At 40.9% G+C, this 20,488-nt stretch overlaps 2 protein-coding genes across 16 annotated transcripts in view; one reads left to right on the top strand and one right to left on the bottom strand.

Moving 5' to 3' along the window:
• Positions 1-11,847, top strand: part of Camta (Calmodulin-binding transcription activator) — a 54,311-nt gene extending 42,464 nt beyond the window's left edge. For 7 of the 10 annotated variants that reach the window (XM_083083601.1, XM_083083598.1, XM_083083605.1 and 4 more), the window contains 8 exons: positions 5-340; positions 434-681; positions 852-1,051; positions 1,317-1,424; positions 2,237-2,394; positions 2,729-3,219; positions 4,330-4,485; positions 5,629-11,847. In XM_083083601.1, coding sequence (XP_082939727.1) covers positions 5-340; positions 434-681; positions 852-1,051; positions 1,317-1,424; positions 2,237-2,394; positions 2,729-3,219; positions 4,330-4,485; positions 5,629-5,767 — 1,836 coding nt within the window. In that variant the 3' untranslated portion in view covers positions 5,768-11,847. Of the gene's footprint in view, positions 1-4; positions 341-433; positions 682-851; positions 1,052-1,316; positions 1,425-2,236; positions 2,395-2,728; positions 3,220-4,329; positions 4,486-4,666; positions 4,692-5,628 lie in introns of all 10 variants that reach the window. The other 3 variants (XM_083083603.1, XM_083083602.1, XM_083083604.1) reach the window with 3 other exon arrangements.
• Positions 11,848-12,546: 699 nt separating this feature from the next.
• The window catches only part of Tn (tripartite motif containing protein thin), a 69,152-nt gene continuing 61,210 nt past the window's right edge, over positions 12,547-20,488 (bottom strand). For 5 of the 6 annotated variants that reach the window (XM_083083597.1, XM_083083592.1, XM_083083593.1 and 2 more), the window contains 5 exons: positions 19,181-19,711; positions 18,279-18,443; positions 16,830-16,986; positions 15,330-15,611; positions 12,547-14,537 (listed from right to left, as the gene is read on the bottom strand). In XM_083083597.1, coding sequence (XP_082939723.1) covers positions 14,106-14,537; positions 15,330-15,611; positions 16,830-16,986; positions 18,279-18,443; positions 19,181-19,711 — 1,567 coding nt within the window. In that variant the 3' untranslated portion in view covers positions 12,547-14,105. The remainder of the gene's footprint in view (positions 14,538-15,329; positions 15,612-16,829; positions 16,987-18,278; positions 18,444-19,180; positions 19,712-20,488) is intronic. The other variant, XM_083083596.1, reaches the window with a different exon arrangement.

The following is a 20,488-nucleotide window of genomic DNA, read 5'->3' on the forward strand; positions in this document are numbered from 1 at the left end:
CTAGGTATTAGTTGCTGGTCCATGGACCGGCGGTAGTGGTTCTCAATCATATTCGGTACTTTTCGACGCGGAACCGGTTGAGGCGTGCCTCGTGCAACCGGGTGTATTGCGCTGTCGATGTCCGGCGCACGCACCAGGAATAGCGTCCCTCCAGGTGGCGTGCGACGGTTTTGTCGTGTCCGACAGCGTTGCCTTTGAATATCGTAGAGCGCCGACGAGCGAACCTAGCCCAGAGAAAGCTCTGCTGGATCGCCTTGCGGACGTCGAGGCCCGTTTGCAAGGTCCCGGTCCGCCATCTCCCGCAGCACATCTGGAAGAGCGACTGGTTGCTTATTGCCAGGTATCTTAAGGATTATTCCACATTCTCGATGATTAAATTCTAATTTTAGTTTTAAACACGATAAGTATAATTTAATAAATTATAAAATTGCAGGATGCTGTTGTCCGTCCTTGGCGAGCTGGAGCGGAACCTCTTCAATCCGGTGGGCCTACCCTTCTGCATCTGGCGGCCGGATTGGGATACTCCAGGTTAGCCTGTGCACTCCTTCACTGGAGAGCGGAAAATCCTAGTAGCGTTTTGGATGCCGAAGTCGATGCTCTCAGGCAGGATAGCGCCGGTCTCACGCCACTTGCTTGGGCTTGCGCGGCAGGACATGCCGACACCGCCAGAATTCTTTACAGGTTCGTAAAAAAGTCATATTCGTCCTGGAACAACATTTAATGTTACTTATGAATAATAATAAACTATGGATTTACGACAAAAATTGCAATTTGTGCGGCTTGCAATAGTTTTACACACCATTAAAGTGATTTTTAACAAGTGTTTCTCGTTGACACCGTGCCTTTCGTAGATGGAATGCTATGGCGCTTCGCGTGAGGGACTGTCAGAATAGAACAGCGACTGAACTGGCCGCAGAAAACGGTCACGCGGCAATCTCCGAAGAACTGAATCAGCTCGAAGCCCGAAGGCAAGACGAGAGGCTCTTCTTGCGACCCGCCAGCCCTAGCCCCAGGAGGCCATCTCAAGACAGCGGTCTCGATCTGGCGTTGTGTTAGTTTCGTTTGCTATTATACTGCCCTCTCTTCCGTATACACGCGCACATACAAAGACACATACACATTCACGTATCAATACACGTATATTCACACTTTTTCCCTTTTCCGTTAGCCTCTAGCGCCACTATATATTCTTCCTCTTCCCTCCTCTTTCCCTCACCCAGTAAAAGTAGAGTCACAAAAAGGCCGTAAATCATGCGAGCGTAATAAATTAGGCAACGTCTATTAGCATTAAGTGGGGTTTATCGAAAAACACACAGGTGGCTCGCCGCTGCTGGACAACATGGAATTGTTGCAAGAGGATGAGTCGTCGTTAGGCCTCAGCGAACAGGGAATGGAGAGCGCTCCGACCCCTCAGGAGACCGTAGGTCCGTACCTTCCTCGTTTTCCTCTTCTATTTGTCTGTCTGTCTGCCTGTCTGTAAAAACTATCCATGTAACTCTGTCTGTTCTCTGTGACACACTACCGATAGAACAGATCGGCCTAGACGTATATACTACTACAATTACGCGGATTGCGTAGAGATCCTAGCTGCGTCCCTTGTTCGCAGACACACATACATACACTTTTTACACGAACACACATATACGCGTACAACAGTGTTCTCTTTCTCTCTGTGTGTGTGTGCGGTCGGCAATCACGCTGCCTTCTCTAACTCTTCTGAACTCTTACAGCTTGATAAATATTTGGTGTTGCTTGGCCTTCGTAACTGCTGGTGTTAAATGAATCGCTGTATAATATCTAACTTTCTTAGCCACTGCCTATTGTCTGGCTATCGAAGCCTGTTCTGGAACGACGATAAACTCGAATGCGTGCAATTTTTAAAAACGGCAGTAGCAATTATATAAACTACATACTTGAACAGACGCGCGATCTGTTCGACTGATCGATGTGGACGTGTCGCACAGCTGGGCTGCCTCAGGTTATCTTAAAAAGACTTTCAACGAGTAGAAAAGCATTATTATTCACCGGTGACTTGTCTAATTCGAGTTGTCAATTCGTGTCGTAGCGGTACACTTGTTGGTGTTAAGCATTTTAGTCTGACGTTACGACAGCATCCCGATGGATCGTAGAACACGCTCACGGCTTTTAAACTGTCGGTGTTGTGATCGATGTGATTTCGGCGGCCTGCCACCACGAACTTTTCGAGTTTGGCTAGGGTGGTGATTCCTTTTTATAGGGGAGGAAGACGCAAGGGTGCTGACATTGGCAGAGCAAATTATAGCGGCGCTACCGGAAAGGATCAAGAGGGCGGAGGGTGATTCTCCGTCTTCTTCCTCGCCACCGCCACTCACGGCACCTCTGTCGCCCTTGGAAGATGCTCTGATGGAACAAATGGTAAGTGTATTAGACACCCGTTATTAATAATCGAAATATTTTACATGTCAAAAATTATATTTTATTACAATCTACCCCTTAATTTCCAAATAAATCAAACGCACGTAAGAAATTGTACAAATGATTAATTGGGATATTAAAACTTGCCCTCTAGAGTATAAAGTTCGTACCTTCTACGAAATCAAAGGAATAGCACGATGATTAGATTCCGTCCTGAATCATAATTAAGAGTAAAACTTTGAGCGCGCGGATTAGAGCCTCGATAAATGGGACGTCGAAGCGTCTGGGTCTCCCTGTAAAACTCAATTTCCATGCTAATCCTTCCTGCTTACAGCCTCTCGATTCCGGCGAGCTGTTCGACTCGTATCGCGACTGCAATGGCGGCGCCGCCTCGATTTCGGACGCCGATGCCGACGCTGATGCCAGTCCCTCGAGTCCCTCCAGCAGTTGCCTGACGCCGGACTCGCCGTCCCCGCCGCCCACCACAGCTGACTTCTGCGAGTTTCTGCAGCTGCAACTGCATCTCGACAGCAACGGCAATGCACACAATGCATATTATTCGCCGAATGGCGGCGAGCGCAGGTTGAACGGCATGCTCGGTTCCGGTGCCCTGACAGCTACAGCGAGTGACGGTGGCAGCGAGGCGGATCTGAGCAGGTTGACGTTGTCCGATCGCGAGCAAAGGGAGCTCTATCACGCCGCCAGGATGATCCAGAAGGCGTACAGGAACTACAAGGGTCGTCAGAGGCAAGAGGAGGCCGAGAGGCACGCTGCCGTTCTGATCCAGCAATACTATCGTCGACATAAACAGTACGCTTATCACAGGTAACTCTCGCTTGCAAAGCATTTTGAGAATCTGTGGCAGGTCTCTGTTTTATATTTTTATTACATTACATCTCTTTTTTCACGTATATATTTTTTTTCATATATATTCAAATTAGCCAGCGATTTATTTAACGCATTTCAATACTTGTCTTTCATTTTTTGCATGTTTCCTTCATTTGGAAAGTTTTTCTTAAGAACGGAATGAATCACTATAATAGCATTAGCTACTTCATGCGATGCATGCAACATTTAGATACAGATCGTTCAAGTTTATGCGAGCGCGTGTTATCAGGTTGAACTCAAGGTTCTTAAGTACGACAGATTGTTATCTCGCAGACATCGCCAAATAGCTTTGAACTTACAAAGTTAAATTTCCATCGATATTCCGCTGGTCGAGGGAGGGAGGGGGAGGGGAAGAGGACATCTTAATAAGCGACAATTAATAACCGGGAGACAAGACGTACCATTGTGGGCCAACTTAACGACCTCCGACTGAATTAGACTGATGCCACCAAAGTTCGACTAGTGTACCTCTCTCTCTCTTTCTCTTCCTCTCTCGGGGCGAACTTTTAATTGGCATCGTAAATAATTCGGAAACTTTGCGGACTTCCCTGCTTTCGTTACGGTGGCCTGAATACAGAATTAACTTGGCATTAAATTAATACGACTTTTGTTGAAGATGGAGATCGGTGTTCCCCTCGTTCCTCATCCTTCTCTTCGCGTTCGCTGCATTATATACGTAGCGATTCAAACTTCCCAGTGTAATGTCTCCGAAATTAGTGACACAATCAGCCGACTATACTACATTATCATTGTAGAATCTTCGTGGAAACACAAGTTGGGAGAAGTAACGAAAGATATCGAACGTGCGGCCAACTTTACCTATCACTCGTCGAAGAATAAAGAACGCGTTAATTTAACAAAAAAGTTTCTATCCTTTCGAGAGAATCCTTTTTATTTTATCGCATTCACTGATGCTTTTTTAAAACTGTTGTACACGATAGCGATTACTTTATTAAAGTTTAGTATGCTAATCGCCTCTTGCAACGCTCTATTGACAAATTATTTTCTCTTGAACATCTGGACTTTACATCGCATCTTCTGTCACAGGCAAGCGACGAGGGCAGCTCTGGTGATTCAGAACAACTATCGAAATTACCGCGCGCGGCCAGGCTCGACCAGCATCAGGCAACAGGCGGTCCATCAGCAGGCGGCTCATCAGGCCGCGCGGAAGATCCAGCAGTTCATGCGGCAATCCAAGATCAAGTTAGTATCCCCGTATGTGTGTGTGTACAGTGCTGCATTTCCTGTTGCAACGATGTGCACGCACATTAGTTACGTAGTAGAGACTTCTTGTTAGCACACGAAAGGCTTTATCGTACCGAAAAAAGAAAAGACAAGTTCTAAAAGTTCTAAAGTCTCCCTCTTCTGTGTGTCACTAATGCAGCTTGTCGTGGGACGATTCACGACCGGTAAGTAACGTATCTCATAGTAGGGCGATCGTTTCGGCAAAACAAGTGCTCGTTTATCTCTCGTTCCTGTCTCTTCTGTGCCGGAGGGAATTAAATGCTTTTGTCGTTACGTGTTTTCTTTTCTTTCTCTTCCTCTTTTTTTCTTCTTTCTTTTTCTCCCTTTCTCTGTCTTTCCGTTTTCGATTTGCACCCTGTTTCACGACACACGAATTAACGAGTTACATGTCTATATTATCGGGACCGTGCCTCACATCACGTTTGACGATGCTTCGTGTTTATTGTTTGAATGTCTCGTCGGTATACATATTCTCTGTCTTTGTACAATGAAATCGTGTATTCGTCGCTTAATGACATAGAATTGCCGAGTTCCTCGATCATCACTTTGTCAGTAAGATAAATATATCAAATGTATCGTATATTTATACGTGGACAATTGAAAAACTAGTATTTGTATTCCATCGTAGCTGCCTATTATAATTTTGAATAAATTCAAACGCGCATAGTTCCACGCGAGGAGAGAATCGAAATTCAATTATATTTATTTTTCGGCCCTCATCCATATTTATTTTGGCTAAATAAAAAAAATTCAATTTTTGAATTAAAAATTCAACTCCCACACATGTTGATCTAGAAATAATTCCGACATGCAAGTTTACATATTTATTATTTTCATTTGAAAGGTGGGTGTATTCGGCAAATAATATCCCGGGGATAAATTAATATTGATCGCTCGTAACATTTGGGTTGTCCGTTGACTCGGGTTGGCATAAAGTGTTGAACGAGGAACGCGCTTAGATGTGACTGTTTGCCTCTGATTGATTACCGGTACAAAATTGCCTGGTCATTCGGTGTCACGTATGCACTCACTATGCGCGAGCGATACGCCCGAATACACGCATTTTATATAAAGCCTACGTTTCTGTGCCTTGTGAATTAGACTGCAGAACGCCAGGGCCGTCGCAAACGGGAACGGGAGGCCGCCAGCGGCCACTTCACGGGCGGCTGCTGTCCTCCAAAGCTCGCCCTCATCTAGCCCAGGGGCCAGCCTAGCAGCCGCCAGCCAGGAGGTCACCTAGTTGACTGTCGATCCAACGGCGCGCAGAATGGCGACAGTTCGGTAGCAAAGTAACATACACGGTCGGTGGTGAGGAGGCAAATAGAGAGAAAGAAAGAAGGAGAGCGTTGATGAACGACGATCGTAGACGTCGCGACGCTCTGAGGGGAGCATACCTCATCCTACGATCTCGAAGTGCGAGATCGTTAGCGACAATTACGACTACAACTATTGAAAAAAAGGGTACCAGACGCTCACGACACGGATACGCTTTATTCTCTGCGTCTCTGATTTGCGTACCCAAAGTGGTTGACTTATCTATCTATCTATCTATCTATCTATCTATCGATCTATCTATCTATCTAAAGTCTTATCTCGTATAGTTTTGACCTTTTGTCCCTCACACTGATGAGTTAAGCACCTGGAGCACCGCATTTTATATCCTCGATCGCTCGTTCGTTTCGCTTGTACGTATCTTTACACTACTACCGCATTTTCTCCACACGCTCCTGTATCCTCCTCCGATCGACACGAGCCAGCATCGGAATAGCGTCGGATCAGATGGACCTATCGCGGGATGGATTTGCTCAAAATCCGTACGTGATCGATCGACTCGACAGGCATACTTGTAGGATACACGGTTTTATCTTCTGCTTGTAACGTGTAAGATTTATCGAGCGTGTCGCGTCTCTCCATGAGAAACGACGAGAAGTACGTCCGGCACGTACGTTGATTCCTTGCGACAGCATCGAAGTCGACGAACCGTTCCCGTGATATTTTATTGGCATACGTGCGCGCATGAATCGAGCTGAATCGCACAAAATCGTTGTCGCTTTCGTAGACTCAGATAGCTCGCGAGCTTCTTGCCACTGGTAGAGATTCTATCAATCCACGGATCTTTCTCAAATGAAATATTTCTTCGCACACACACACACGAGGCTCTTTGCAGCCATCGACATATTTCTTCTTTCATGACACACTAGTCGAAATCTTTTCCAATTCGAAATCTTTTTGGGAATAAGGAATGCATAAATTTTGATCGAATTTTGTATGTTTACAGTTTTAAAAATTAAATGTCGTGTCCGCTCTATGTTGCATTTTACATTGAATCCGTATTAAAAAATTAGATTAATGAATCCCGATATCGTAATTTAGATTAATAAATCTCGATATCGTAATTTTTACATTACAAGTAAATATATATAAATACTTTAAAAATAAAGACAATCAGTTAAAATTTTTCTTTGTCTGGAGAATTTTGTTGACTCGTGTCAATTATCGTAGCGTTATACTGTTTACGTCAGAATAGTTTTTATCATGAAGAAATATTCGAGCAAAGATTATTTTTTCGATGCGTTGGCATCTACCGGTCACCATGTAATTTCACTTGCAGTAGAGAATAATCTATTCTCTTTCATTAATACTCTTTTATCAATTTTTGCTCTCGCGTTTATTCCTATAATTGACTTTTAGACGAAGCTGTGGCTGGAATTGTAAATGAAAAACAGAGACTGGAAAGAAAAAGAGGAAAAAAGCGAACTTGAAGTTCTCCGAACTTATTTTATACATTTATTCGCATATGTTAAGCTTCGAAATCGGTTGACGTTAACGAATGTCGATTGACGATGATGGATGATTGAGCGAACAAAAAAAAGTGGCATGAAATCGAGTCTAGAAATAATAGTGGATTATATTTTATAGCGAGACGAATAAAAAAAATAAGACTTGAACACATATAGGGCAAAGGTAAAAATCTGAATATTTGGAATTACGAATTGGGACACAATTAGAGTATTGACGCTTTACAAGATTAGGTTTTTCATTTTCGATCGGTATTATCTGTCTGCGTCCATTTTTTATATTTTTACGAGAGACATAGTAATTAAATTTATAAGTGCTTCGTACGAAGCTGAACATCGCATTTTTCTTATCGTTCAGCTATATCATAATCGTGATATAATGCAGCGTCGAGAATCCATTGTACATATTAGGTGCGAAAATACTGACGTTCATTACGTCGCAGGAAACCGGTATCTTTCGTGTACGAAATTCATTTTGCTCGAGACACGAAAAGGTGAGCGAAAAAAAATCTATACTTTGATTTTAGAGAATTTTAGAAAAGGAGCGAGAGGAAATGGGGGAGAAACGGGACGAGGAGAAAGCGGCGGTACCACACGAACGAGGTAGCTACTAGAGGCGAAGGGGGAGGAGTCGAGAAGAATTAAAACAAGAGAAAATAGAGAAAAGAGGAAAAAAAAATTGAACAGGCCCTTTGTCGAAAGGGTGCAACTTCATCCACGGGCTGTGCTAGTCACAGTATAATCAACTTTGTAGAGTTACTTTATAGAATGTAAGCTAGTCGATTACACATTGTTACAAAAACTACCTACCGTTTCTCTCTCCGATAGGGGATTTTTTTAAAGGTTCTCTAGCGTAAGATAATTAGCGATTAATTAAGGGCGTAGTTGATTGCGGTTCGCGCGCGACTTGTCCCGCGTTCAAAGTCTTTGATCGAGAGGACAAGCGTTTATTGTGATAAATTAATGGTGATCCAAGAAAGTATTTCCGCGCAATGGGGGACAGGAAGAAACGGAGAAGAGGAGGAAAAAATGGAAACGGGGAAAGGAAGATGGACACGTACGTCTCCATGTGTATTGCACGCGACAATTCTCGCTGAGATACGTGAGACGGAGGTAGACAGACGGACGGACGGAGATCCGAACAGCCAAATGTATGAATGGCGAATCGAGAGATTATCGCCGCGCGATATATCTGTCAGAGGAGTCTCTGTGTGCGTCGCAAACCAAAGGGGGCACTGCGAATTCGAATTGCCGAATTTCTCCGGGAGAGTAATTAATCCATATCGACCCTCTCCTCTTGGGGTATATTACGCAGAATCACAGCAGGTTGTGAGATTTAATAGTGCGACGTAAGATGCAAAGCGCGCGAGGCGGGATATTATTGCAATATATATAATATAAATACATACATATATATACGTACATGTGTGTGTGTATTTACATGTATATTGTACACACGAGTCAATTCCAACGAGCATTTTCATGCCATTAAGCTTAAAAAGTTATTAGTTATTAAAATGATGAGAGAGGTGTGCGCGCGGAAAGGGTGGGGTGAGGGGAGGAAAGCGGGGGAGGGAGAGAGGAGGAAGGATAACAAATTCTTACACTCTTTTAATCATTGTTAATTAATTAAAATAATCACGATCCTATCGAAATACTTAAACAAAAAATGAGTAAAATAATATAATTATTATATACACAAAACTATTATATATATACATATATATATATATTCATATTTTTGCTTATTACATATTTAAGAATCTAATTATAAATAAGTGCTAGCGATTATAAGCGTAGCGGGCACGAGAGCATTGACAATGAGACGCGATTACGACGAGGGACAAAGTCTCGAGTTAGGGATACTTCAGATCAGTCGGGCTTGTCGTTGTGCGTGGCAATTTAGACATTTTGAATTCGTGGATAAAAAAAAGGACAAAGAATCGGCGATCTCGGCGCGCGGTCTCGGCGAAAGAAGACGAGGCCCTCGGTGCAAATTCGCCGGGGGCGGAATGCACTGTCGCTATTCCGGGGTTTCAACGAGACAAGTCGAATACAGTATTTTTTACCCGTAGAACGGCGGACAGAGGGTGGCCGATACCGCGCGAATTTCCCACAGTTTCGCCATTGCTCCGTATTTGCATCAATTAACCACGTACAGGACGAACAAGCTAAGCGGGGTACTCGTTGGGCTGAAGATTGGAGGAAAAGGGGGAGGAGGGAGAGAGGGAGGCCGCTGAAAAAAATAATCTTAATTAAAAAGACATCGCTAGGATAGGCGCTTCGAAGAATACATAAACTTTAAAAAACATAAAGTCATTTAATACAAATTATTCTCAAAATATAAAGAGGTTTAATAAAAAAAAAAAAAAGAAGAAAAATTTTTAAATTCTACGTAAGAAAGCCAAGAGTCAAAGACGACTAGATGATAGGAGCCGCATGGCCTAACTGCTGCCACTTTAATTAATTAATTAAATAATTAATTATAACTTTATTACTTAATTAATCTCGATACAACACAGATGGGAAATGATAAAATGAAAAAAAAAAGAAGAAGAAGAAATCTATAACACTACAAACACACTATCTCATGCCACTTTTCAAACTACTCTCTAGACGCAGAGACGAATCAGTAGGTATATATTTAATAGCGGACTATTAAGCGCAAAGAGATTAAAAAACTAAAGAAGAATTAATTTCTCTCCTTAAAAACTGAAAAAAAAAAATAATCGGAAACGAGATCGAGATTCGCGCGAGATAGATTCGAGATATTTCCAATTGTCCAAGTCTCCAGAATCGCACGAGATACATCGCGCGTTTATGCGAAATTTTCGCGAGCCCGCCGGATATCTCGCCACGCGTCCCGCCAAATCGCCCTCGTTTCGAGAGAAATCGCATCTCCGGAATTCTCGAGGGAGCCGGAAGTGCGCTTCGACAAAATTCGGAAAATCGAGATTTCGAGAGGGAGCGCGGGAGGAGGGGGGAGGGGGAGGGGGGGCGGCGACGATCGTCGACTCGGACGCGTATATCTCGCCGATATATATATTCTCGCGGAAGCTCTCCTTCCGTATATTTTTTACAAAACGAAAAGAAAGGAAAAAAAAACACAAAAAACGCGAAAAAAATCTGGCACGCGGTTCATCCGGGGCTTATCGCGCGCGTCCGCCCCCCCCCCCCCCCCCGACGACGACGACGACGACGCGCGATGCGGCGGGGGCGCGGGAGGAAACGGCGAGGGCGCGGGCTGGCAAACTCGATGTCGAAAGGGTCGAAACGATCGGGTCGATGCCCCGTCGATGTTCGTACAGACACGGAGACACAGAGAGGAACACGCAGAGCGTCACCCGGTGACGTGCAGGAGTTACGGTGATTATCCAGGATCACGCGCAAGACACACACACACACACGTACACACACACACACGCACGTATAGCAGAGAGAGAAGGCGAGAGAATTATGTATAAATACAGTTTATACAGAGAATCACACATGGATACACACACACATACACACATACACGTATATAGAATACAATTATAAAGACCCCAGAGACACGCATTGTTCCTTCGTCGAGACGGTCACTTTGTACCTGCTTGCTGCCTGCCTGATCCTGACACACGACGCAACTTGTAGTCTCGCGTGGCGGCGTTACAACTTATAAAACACCCTACAACCGAAACACACACACACACACACACACGTACACACGCGCACACAACCCCTCGTTTACTCGACTCGATTGATAACGTCCAAGTATGCTGCGAGTACTTTCGTTGTGATAATCCGATCTGCGCGGTGCGGGGATCACTCGCTCGCGAGAACGTCGAGAATCGAGCTGATTTGCCATTCGTTGTTCAGTCCTGTCGTCGATTTTTTTTCGCGATAGGGAGAGAGAGAGAGAGAGAGAGAGAGAGTGCAAGAGAGAGAAGGAGGGAGAGCGCGATTCTCTCCCCCGGAATGTTGATGTGAGATGGTTTCGACGGCTGTTTCGACATCAATCCGCTCTAAAGCGACCGTTTCCGCGTTCCAAAATTCGGACGATCGCGCGGATTTGCTCGCAAGGGTATCTAAATTTATCGATTTCGCACCCGCGACATCAGTCGAGAGTTTTGGAACGAGGAAGACGGCGATGTATATGGGGCACGTACGTGCTAGATTTTACTAGTAAAAACGAATAACGGCAAGGCTCCATCTCTCTTGTAATATTTTTATTATCGCAAGCGTATAATATATTATATATATATATATATATATATAAATATATATATATAATTAAATTATATATTATTAAAATAAAGGGATTATGCCACTGTTTATTATTTATTGACTAACGTTCGACTAATATTGTAAATAATAACGAAAATATTTTATCTATATTTCCGATCTCCGGGAGGGCGCCGGGCGGGGGCGGCGTATTATCTCTTGTCCGTCTTCGCGGCGTCCAACACCGGTCGCCGTTTCGCCCGCCCCTCTATTGTTACACCATTTCATCATTGCATTTAATAAATTATATATTTATTGACTCACTCACCTTTTCAATTGCGACCATTCCCTCTCTCCGAGCAGTCATCCTTTCCCTTACACCTCTTCCGAATATTTAGATAATATCGCCAGCTTTAGATATAATTACATCGCTAATGTTCGAGTCGTTTATAAGTTTCAGAATATTTATAAAGCAATATAAAAAAGTGAGCAGTAGAAATAAATTTTTTAGTAAATTATAAATAAATAACAACTTTATATGTTTCTTTCTAGATACTTTGTTAAGATGCTTGATAAATAGAAGAATAAGTCTAAGTTATGTTTGTCAATAATTGCCTTAGCTAATCAATTTGCAATAAAATACTGATTGCGAGCTAATTTAATATAAGTGTTGAATGTAGTTGCGTCTAAACTGGATAGTAACACAATTACGGCAAGTTAAGGAATACCCAGGCGAGTAATGATCTTAGGTCGCTCAAGTCACTTGTAGAGTTTCTATTGAAGCTCAAAGTTCCAGTTTCAACTGTTCGTCGAGGGGAACGCCGAAGGGAAGGACTTCGTGAACCGCTAAATTTAACGATCTTATTCATAGAACGGAATTAATAATCCTTTCTCGTTTTGCCTGATGTTTCAAGTGCAGCTCGTAGCAAGAACGCGCGAATAAGTAATATATTGCGACGGAAATGGTTCCGAAGGGACGGAGATAAGTAGTTCAGGTGAAATTTACTTACCGCCTTCCTCTCTTCCGCAACAGTTTATTTAAAGCATACAAACGGTACAAACTTTACTTGCTCTGTCGCTTTGAGTACAAATTAAATTAGGTCGCTCGATTATCGCGCTCGTGTACGAAAAGAAGAGATAACCGTGAGAGAAGGAGAGTTAGAGGGAGTGAGGGATGCGAATAAGAAAAAGTACGTATTTTCGAAAGCTGCCGAGCGGAGGAAATCGACCGACGATCCAAGATTTTACCTCGTAAATTCGAACCAAACTCGCCGGCGAGCGAGGGGCCCGATTCCACTTATGCATTGTTGTGCTCATCGATATGATTGCCTTCGCAGATTTTTTTCTTTCTTGCTATTCTATCTGTCGTCCCGATATTTCCTTCATCTAGTATTACTTTGAGTGAATGTAATATTCATCGATACGAAGAACAAACGATCGCAATAAATCGCAAAAAAGCCGCTGACGAAAGTAGAAATGGAAATTGGCCTCTTTGGAAAATTTTGATGATAAAGAAATTAGCTTGAAGAAAAAAATATTTACCGTTTTCTATTCTGTTAATTTCGTCTACATTAATTGTTATTGTCTACAGTATAAAAAGTACAGATTGAAAAAGAAAGCAGTTTATTAATTAAATTTAAACATTTCACTTAAAATCAAAATCTCATTTATTTTTCACGGCAGAAATTCAGTTTTGCATCCAAATTGGCGAAGACAAGTTAATATAAACTCTTAACGCTAATAACTAAATTTAGGATTTAACGCAAATCAAACAGCTCTTAATTATTTACTATACGATAAAAAATAAAGCCATTTAATCAGCGACAATAGGTCTTGTTTGCATCAAAAATTATTTCCGCTAATATATTTTTGTTTTCTTTGTATTTTACTACAAGTACGAGCGGGCAATAAATTTATTTCTAGACGATGAGAGTTATTTCAGACAATAGAAAGCAAATGTAAGATTCACGTGAAGGTTTCCCGAAGAGAAAGTATAGATAATACTTTAATTATAATATACTTTTTAATAAAACAAGCTATAATGACATCTCACTCCCGATTTATCGATGAATTTGTTAAGATATTTTTGCAGAATATCTTTATAGAAAGTTGCTAAATTGGAAAATTCTCTAATTCGCGATATTGATCTTTGCATATTTTTCAGAACAATACGTGATGTATAAACGGCATAAGAAATTAATAATATCCCAGGATATTGAAATATTTTTATCGTGTCTTATTTCTTAATTTTTCTACCTTTCATTATTATTTTTGTTAAATGAATTTATTATTAATTTTTGTTAGTTAGACATATTTCCCAGATAAAAAAGTCACAACGAGATGCGAATATTTAAAGTAATCGAAATCCGACTCCTGAGATACTCGTAGACGTCGATTCCGAATATCCAACTAACATGACGTATTTGCATTGCCCGGATATACATTCGCTTTTACTCGCTCATCATTAACGATATTAATAAACGCGAATATCATAAATTGGCGCGTATCCGTTTTGGCAAAAGAGCAGAGCTCGCGATTTCTCCGACGTTACATCAACGAAATGGCCGACAAAGTCGGTCAGAATACTTGGACCCGGTGATTCTCGCGGTCGCAGACGACGATGTTGCCGGTGGAGGTGACGGCGACGCCCTCGAGGCCCTTGAACTCGCCGTCGCCGCTGCCCCAGCAGCCGTAGGACTTGAGGAAGGTGCCGTCCGGACTGAAGATCTGTATGCGATTGTTGCCGGAATCGGCGACGACGATGTAGCCCTGATCGTCGACGGCGACGCCCCGCGGGAACTTGAACTGACCGTCGTCCGAGCCCTCCGAGCCGAAGGACGTCAGGACGCGGCCGTTGACGTCGAATATCTGGACGCGGTGATTGTTGCCGTCGCTGACAATCACTCGGTTCGTGTTGCTCACCGCGATGTAATGCGGGTGCTCCAATTGGCCGCGTCCGCCCCCGCACGAACCGAACTTGCCCACGAACGTGCCGTCCGATTGAAATACCTGTCGAGGTGACATCCGGTCAGTATTACTATATATGTACTATATAGCGTAAAATACGATGCTGTTAGTAGGAAACGCAATTACTTTCTCGATAAAGTCGTACATACGCGACATAGGATGTTTCGATAAAGATGGGCAATCTCTCGCAGTCCAGATAAAAATAAACGCGTAGGTTCCTATAAATTTTTTTCGACGCACCTCTATCGAAATATTTAAGGTCTTTAAAATTAAGATTTGAGAAGATTTTCTTTAAATCATTTTTATATCATTCTGTAGATTTTGATAATTTGTAATAATTATTTTTATGTTGAGTAACCGGGTCTTTAAAATACATAGCGTGATTTTATATTATCTAAAAGCCTTCTCTTTTACAAAATTTTGAATATAGGTTTCTTTTATATTTTTAAATATATTTAAAAAATTTTTTTCTCTATATCTTTTTCTAGAAAAAGGGTGCTTTTGATTTTTATTTCGTCAAAATTAACTGTATTTCAAAATTAACTGTCTTGTGAGGAAAACAAATTTAATTAATAGAAAGAAGATGATGATAAAAGATGCGTTGTAGGAAAAAATGGTACAAGGACTTATTTTTATTTGTTTATGCTCACGAAAGATAATCATAATTTACTGAAACACCCTGTATTTCATCATCATACCAAACACATTATCAATAACAATGAAAAGAGAAAAATTCGTACTAAAAAGAAATAAAAAAAATCAGCATGTTCGATCTTCCCGAGAATCAACGGTTTATCGAAAGTTGATTAATTAAGGACGATGTAAGGAGCGCACCTGTACGCGATGATTCTCCTTGTCGCATACGTAGATGAATCCGAGGGCGTCGGTGGTGATGCCCCAAGGATAATTGAACCGGCCGTCGGCGGTGCCCTGGGAGCCGAAGGCTCGCAGGAAACGGCCGGACGGATCGAGCACCTGGATCCTGTGGTTGTAGCGGTCCGCGATGATGTACTGCCCGATCCTGTTTACGGCCACCCCGGCGAGGCAATCGAATTCGCCCTCGCCGCTGCCGTACGTTCCGAACTCCTTCATGAAGTTTCCATTACCGTCAAATACCTGCGATACAAGCGTCGTTTATATCGATCGCGCGCCGATATTAAAATCGGCCGTTCGCGGCCAACCGCAATATAACGCGTCCTGGGAGAGGAGAGCTCTCTCTCCCTCGTTCTCCTGTTGGCCGCGCGGTCGAAGTTGGCTTATTTATGATCGCCGATACGCCGATACGTGTACGTAAATGCCTATGAAATTTTAAAGCCTTCGTACTTCCACTTTACGGGCGTATACGAGGTAACTGTTACGTCGCTTCGAAAACGATGCAATTGATATATCGAGGCTCTTGTTAGTTGTTAATATTAGTTTGTATTTTTCTAACATCTTCGAGAGACGAAATAATAGTTTTTAAAATTTCTTACAATATTACACCTTTTCCTAATAAAAATTCCTTTTCAAACAATTAAGAAAGATTTTAATAAATTAAAAAGATTTTCAAATAATTATTAATTTAAAATAATTATTGATTTAATATTATATACAATTGATTTATCGAGACTCGTGTTGTTGATTGTTAATATTAGTTTGTATTTCTCTAACATCTTCGAGAGATGGAATAACATAGTTTTCAAAATTTCTTGGGATTAAAACTCTTTTCAATAAATATTCCTTTTCAAACAAAGAGATTTTTCAAATAATTATTGATTTTCAAATAAAAGAGATTTTAACAAATAAAGAGATTTTAAGAAATAAAAAAATTTTCAAATAATTATTAATTTAATATGATACAACTGATTTATCGAGATTCGTGTTGGTTGTTAATATTAGTTTGTATTTCTCTAACATCTTCGAAAGACGGAATAACATAGTTTTTAAAATTTTCTACGATTAAAATTCTTTTTCTAATAAAAATTTCTTTTGAAACAATTAAGAGAGATTTTAATAAATAAGAGAAATTTTCAAATAATTATCAATTTAATTAATTCAAAATTTCTTACGATTAAAATTCTTTTTCTAATAAAAATTCCTTTTCAAACAATTAAAAGAAATTTTAATAAATAAGCGAAATTTTCAAATAATTATCAATTCAATTAATTCAAAATGTCCTACGATTAAAATTCTTTTTTTAATGAAAATTTTTTCTAAAACAATTAAAAGAGATCTTAATAAGTAAAAGAGATTTTTTCAAATAATTCAATCATACGTGAGAGATTTCAATTGTTTCGTTTAAATTCAAATATAATCGCGAATCAATTTTGCAAGATTCGATAAAGAGTGACTTACTTGAATACGATGATTGGAGCTGTCGGCCACGACGATGGAATTGTCCGGGCCGACTGCGAGGCCTCTCGGCCAGGTAAAGCATCCGGCTTCGCTCCCCCGCATCCCGAACTTAAACAGCTGCCGCCGCTTCAGCAAGTAATGACTCCTCCGACCATTGCTGGAATCGATCGATCGGGGGAGCGGTCAATAAAGCTCATTACGCGGATTCCCAATCTTCCCGCGATCATAAATCACTTCGACCCCACCCGCCCCCTTCCCTCTCACCCTCTCTCGATCGGAGGGGAATTCCTCGCGACCACGTGGTCAGTCATGTAATTACGCGCTAAATCTACGCGATAAATTTAATAATTCTAAATTTAATAATAAACTTTATCCGTGATTCTTATCGAAGCCTCCTCTTGACATCGGGAGAAGTTTACGCGAAGAGACAAACTCGGATATAGGGTTCTCCGTACATCCTCATTTCGCGTCGCCGTTTCTTAAAAGAACTGTACTTTCGCAAAATCCACTTTTCAGGAGGAACTCGCTGTTTCACTCCGGCGGAAGAAGCAGCGGTAGATCTTCGAGAATTATAGCCGCGCGAGGAGGGGATCCGGTTGCGACGTAACGGATAACGAGGATAAAGTGTTTTGTGATTGCGATACCCTGGCTCTGGATACGTCCAGCTTCCGACTCTACCTTCGTTCTACGGCGTCGGAGGTATATTCAGAAAGTTGCAAGTTCTTTTAACGATCGTAGTGCGCGTCCGCGTACTTTTCTTTTCGAAAGTGCGAAAACTCGCTACGTCCTCGGGATGTCGTGCGAGAAAAACGTAGGCGCGACGTCGTTCATTTCCTATGTAAATTCGCAAAGTAAATAAAGAATTTCTCGAGCGGAGTTGTGGGGCGTTTTGTCTATAAATTTCCTCGTTAAAAAAGAAACTTATAAAAAAATGTCGATCGAAAAATATCAATTTAAAAGAGATTATATCCTTTTTTTGCCTTTATACGGGATGTTTCTTAATAAATGCGAAAAATTTTAGGAGATGATTCTTTGTGGAAAATTAAGGGGGATTTTTCATATAAACATATACTCCTACATCCCTCCCTGTGGAGTTACACTCTTCCAAAAATAGGGGTAAAAATTAGGTTTTTATTTTTTTCTCAAATTTGAAACAAGTTAAAGAAATGAAATTAGGTGGAAATTTTCTACTAGTAAAAAGGTTATTTATTAATATTTTTTTCAGCCTCTCGTATTATAAGGGGATGAACCTAGCAACCCCTATTCAATTTTTTATTAGCACTTTTTAATGTTTATATGAAAAAACCTCCCTTAATTTTCGACAAAGAATCATCTAAAATTTTTCGCACTTATTAAGAAACATCCTGTATATAACATATCACGATTATATAAGAATAACGATTTGAGATTTGTCTTTGTGCGAAAATATAACGCGACTATAAAACTCACCTAGTGGAGGAACCTGCTGCCGCGGGTGTAACGGGAGCTGCTGTAGGGGACGTGGGGGAGCCTGACGGGTTTTTTTGGTCGTCGTCAGAAGATTCGAAGGATGTTTGCCCGGTGTGCCTCAGAGGCAAGCCCAACGATAACCTTCTCGAAGCCGCGCTAGAGCTGCTGTGAAAATTATTTCAAAGGTTTCAAAAAATTACAATAGAAAATTAATTTCACTTAGGTAATAATTGAATTGTCATTTTAAATAAAGTCTTTCATATTATTGATAACAAGAGAGTTTCGTAATAATTCAGCGCGATATGTAAATATGTAAATATGATTGATATGTAAATTTAATACGATATGTAAATATATGGTGTTGTCAGTATTACCTAATATATACAGATTCTATGCGCATATAATGTTCCGAATCATCGCGTACAACGATAGGATTAAAGCTTAGTTCTAACATGATATCGTATCGTGATATCCGCGATTTATTTCACTATAGAAAATAGACAATAAATTAATATACGTATCTCCCATGAAGAGAAACTCTCTGACGTCCTCTTATTTAAAATGTCACGATATAAATTTTTCTTCAGTTGGTGCAATTTCTTGATATCGTTATTTTTGTAGAAAATGAAAACTGCTATTTCAAACAATTTTTCGTTTAAAATTTTTCCATTTAAATAATAATAAAAATAATAAATTTTACAGTATAAGTTTTGCAGCTAAATTAAATTTCCCAATATTTTCATATTTTCTTTGTGAAGAGGGATTTTCTAACGTTTTCTTTTTTAAAACGAGATAGATTTAACTTTAATAAATTTAAAATTATTAAATAATTCTCTCTGATCTGCTCGAGAAATCGCAGTCTGCGAATTTGCTCGTCAAGCGATGCTCGATTCGGGTCTCACCTGGACGAGGGTATCGTGGAGGACGAGGAGGGCGGTTCCTTGTCCTTGGTGGTGCGGTTGCCGTATTTGTTCTTCAGGTACCTGGCCCAGGAGCTCAGAGCCGCGCCGTCCTTCTCCGCGCCCGGGCGATCGCGTTCCGGGCTCGGCTCCCTCGACTTCAGGGCGTGGGTGCTGCGGCTACGCGCGAGCTCGGAGCCGACGCCGTACTTGGCCGCCAGGTAAGCGTTCGGCGACTGGGTCGTCGGCGACGGCGGTTCCTCGTCCAGGTCGAGGTCGTCGCCGCCGAAGTTGTGCGAGCTCCTGGAACGGGCGAGACGCTGCCGGCGCTCCTTCAGGGCAGCGTAGCGGGATCTCGCCGACAAGGGCGAGTCCACCTCCGCGTCCACGTCCCTCTCGCGTTCTCGCTCGCGTTCCCGTTCTCGTTCCCGTTCCCTTTCCCGTTCTCGTTCTCGTTCCCGTTCTCGTTCTCGTTCCCGTTCACGCTCGCGGGACGCCATCATCGCCGCCTGGCTCCTGCTCTTGTTCAGGAATCTGAAACATCAGGGAGACGGTGCGCTCAATTCGTCTGTACCGAAAGTTTATCTCCTTACGCTGCCAGCTTGAATTATTTCACTCTCCCAGAAGTAATTGTGTTTTTATTACACACTAATAATTTTAGGATTTTTTTGTGTATATTTTTTTCAGAGAAAATAGTAAATGAAAGTTTTTACAAAATATCGAATTATATTATAATCATTATACATCTTTTTTTTTAGGGAAAATAATGACAGTTTACAAAAATAAAATTTTATTATTATATAAATATTATAATCATTATGTTTTTTTCAAGGAAAATAATTAATGGTAGTTTATAAAAAATATCGAATTTAAATATTATTACAATAATTATAAAAATAATTATAATTATAAAAATTTTTTTTAATACAAAATAATGACAGTTTACAAAAATAAAATTTTATTATTATATAAGTATTGTAATCATTATGTATATTTTTTTCAAGGAAGATAATTAATGATAGTTTAATAAAAAGTATCGAATTTAAATATTATTACAATAAGTATAAAAATAATTATAATTATAAAAATTACAATAATTATAATTATAAAAATTATTACAATAATTTTCCTGGATATCTTATAAGCATTCACCTTGTAGGAAATTTCTCTGTGATGCAAAGTTATTTCTGCGAGAGTAAAATAATTCCAACGCGTATGCATTCAACACTTACAATTGACAAGTGACAGATAATTAAATGTACAATGAGATAATTAAGCAACGCGATGAAAAAGCAATGTAATCCCATCTCA

This window comes from Camponotus vicinus, unplaced genomic scaffold, assembly GCF_025532165.1.
Source record: "Camponotus vicinus isolate PSW18456_S1 unplaced genomic scaffold, iyCamVici1.0 SCAF_12, whole genome shotgun sequence".
Taxonomy (NCBI): Eukaryota; Metazoa; Arthropoda; class Insecta; order Hymenoptera; family Formicidae; genus Camponotus; species Camponotus vicinus.